This window comes from Gavialis gangeticus, unplaced genomic scaffold (genome assembly GCF_001723915.1).
Source record: "Gavialis gangeticus isolate Ggan-Ray unplaced genomic scaffold, GavGan_comp1, whole genome shotgun sequence".
NCBI lineage: Eukaryota > Metazoa > Chordata > Crocodylia > Gavialidae > Gavialis > Gavialis gangeticus.
In genome coordinates this window covers 13277236-13279927 of record NW_017729026.1, presented here as the reverse complement: position 1 = coordinate 13279927, position 2692 = coordinate 13277236, and the positions used below count along the sequence as shown (strand labels likewise).

The 2692-nt window shown below is 48.2% G+C and overlaps 1 protein-coding gene across 4 annotated transcripts in view; it reads left to right on the top strand.

Moving 5' to 3' along the window:
• Positions 1-6: 6 nt before the first annotated feature.
• The window catches only part of HSF2 (heat shock transcription factor 2), a 44289-nt gene continuing 41603 nt past the window's right edge, over positions 7-2692 (top strand). For all 4 annotated transcript variants that reach the window (XM_019520029.1, XM_019520027.1, XM_019520028.1 and 1 more), the window contains exon 1: positions 7-139. In XM_019520029.1, coding sequence (XP_019375574.1) covers positions 8-139 — 132 coding nt within the window. In that variant the 5' untranslated portion in view covers position 7. The remainder of the gene's footprint in view (positions 140-2692) is intronic.

Sequence of the window (2692 nt, the reverse complement as noted above, 5' to 3'; positions counted from 1 at the left end):
AGCGACAATGAAGCAGCAGCCGTCGGCGCCGCCTCCGCCGCCGTCGCCCGCCGCCAGCGCGGGGGTCCCGGCCTTCCTCAGCAAGCTGTGGGCGCTGGTCGGGGAGGCCCCCAGCAACCAGCTCATCACGTGGAGCCAGGTAACCCCTCCCCCCACGCGCCTCCGGGGGGGCGAGCGGAGCCCCCTCCCCCTCGGAGCGCCCCCCCCTCCGGCAGTGACGGAGCCGCCGAGCGGCCACGCCCCCTTCCACCTTCGGGGATGTCTCCCGCCTGCCGCCATCTTGTTCCCGCCCCCTCGGGCCGGGACGGGGGCCTGAGCGAGCGTGGGAGGGGGTTGTGCTTGAGCCTTCTGCACCACCCACCGGTCGCGCGCACATGGGCATACACACGCAGGAGCGCGCGCGCCCCGACGTGCACAGGAGCACGTGTATCCCAACGCGCACTCGGGTGTGGACACCCACACGGCCTCCCCCACCCACTCACTTACACACCAGGTGTAGCACCTCTGTATCAGGTTTCTGTCCAGCATTCATGTGAATGTATGGGAGGAGCCATCTGGGCCAACACATAGGAACATGCTCACGCTCACTTTTTCTTTTTTTTTTATTCATTATTTTGAACATGTGGGAGAGCCTGCCTACACCACACACATACATGCACATGCTTGCTCTTCCTCTCTTTCATTCATTACCAGCTTTCATTTGAATGTGCAACAGGGCACATAGGCCGTGGCACATGTTGCCATGTATTGCACAACTGGCTGGTGAAACAGGCAATGAATGTAGACCAGACATAGCTACAAAGTAATAATCACAGGACAGAAATGATTCTTCAGCTTTAAAGAGAGGCAACCAACTGCAAAGTTAGTGCTTGAGAATGTGTTTCAACTCTAGCTGGTTTCTATCCAAATTTAATTTGAACATGAGGCAGGTCATTCATGCTTATGCACTTGTAGTCAATTGCTACATGCTTTAATTTGAGTGTGTGGGAGGGTCCACCCACACCAACATGTGCATGCTCACTTTCACTGGCACTTCCTTTTTCTCCCTCATTCATTGCCAGCTGTAATTTGAATATGTGGTAGGGCACATATGCCCAGGCCTCTAACACATTACATGTATCATGCAATAAATGTAGACCCAACACGCCTGCAAAGTAATTATCCCATGATAGAAATGAATGTGTTTGACTGTAAAGAGAAGAGGGGCAGCCAACGATAAAGTTAGTGCATGAGTATGTGTAGCAACTCCATAGCTGGTTTCTATCCCAGTTTAATTTGAACATGAGGCAGGGCACTTGCACTCATGCACTTATACTCTACCTGCTTTCATGTGAATGTGTGGGAGGGCCCACCCTGCCCTGTCTTACCCACACCAACACATACATGCATACACGCATGTGCTCACTTTCACTCACGCTTGCTCTTTCTCATTCATTACTAGCTTTAATTTAAATGAGTGGCAGGGCACATGTGCACAGGCCCCTGGCACATATTGCATGTATCATGCAATTCACTGGTGAAACACATAATAAATGTAGGCCAGATACTGCAAAGTAATAATCTCAGGACAGAAATGACTATTTGGCTATAAAGAGAGGCAACCAACTGCAAAGTTAGTGCTTGAACATGTGTAGCAACTGTAGCTGGTTTCTATCCAAATTAATTTGAACATGAGGCAGGCCATTCATGCTTGTGCACTTGTACTCATTTGTTACCCACTTTAATTTGAACATGTGTTAGGGTAGGAATGCATGCATATTCATTCGCTAGCATCTGTTGTGTAGCTGCCCTACCTCCCGAGTCATCTTTCTTGGCAGTGGCTGAATGAAGCAGGCATGGGTAGTCTGTCAAGGCAACAGTGAAGTATTGTGCTTCTGCTTCTGGTCTCTCCTAGTCTCTGAGGTCAGTACCTCACCTGACTTTGCCATAACAATTGGTCAAAGCCACCCTGCCAGCCTGGCTTTATTACCCAAATGGTTTAATGCCATGTTTCAGCATCTGTGGCAGCCTGGGCTGCCTCAAGATCCTTTGCAGGGTGCCAGGCTATGTTGGCACTGGTAGATGTAAAAACATGATTCACAAGTAAATGCAGAAATTTCAATCAGGAATCGCAGTGTTAAAATGATTCTGCCCATCTGTGGGTTTTTGGGGTTCTTTGCAACAGAATAACACTTCCTGTATTTTTCCGTAGTCAAAAATGAGTGAAAACTAAGCATTGGCATTATCCCGGGGGTAGCTTGAGTCTAAACAGGAGGTACCTGGAGTCTGAAAGGTTTAGAACCACTGCTTTAATGGCAGATGGTTTATGTTAAGGGGTGACCACTTGGAACAGGTCTTGTTGTACAGTGGACATGCTGGGCTTGATAGAATGAAAAGGATGGCCTGTTTCAGGAATATGCATGAGTCTGTGGCTCCTACTGTAAAGCATTTCAGCTATTCTAGAGGGAGGGAGGAACAACTGTATTCTCCATCACATTTCTTTCTACTCTTAGTTGTTAGGCTTTATAAAAATGTTTTATATTTGTATGGTATTTCTAATATGTAGGGCTTGGGTTACTTTAAAAGGTGGGTAGATATTTCCATTTATAGTATACTAACTCATAGAGTACCAGTCATGAAAGCAGGTACATATTTGCTTAAGTCAAATTACTCCACCTGTATTTGAGGGACTACTCACGTTTAAGTCCTCGAA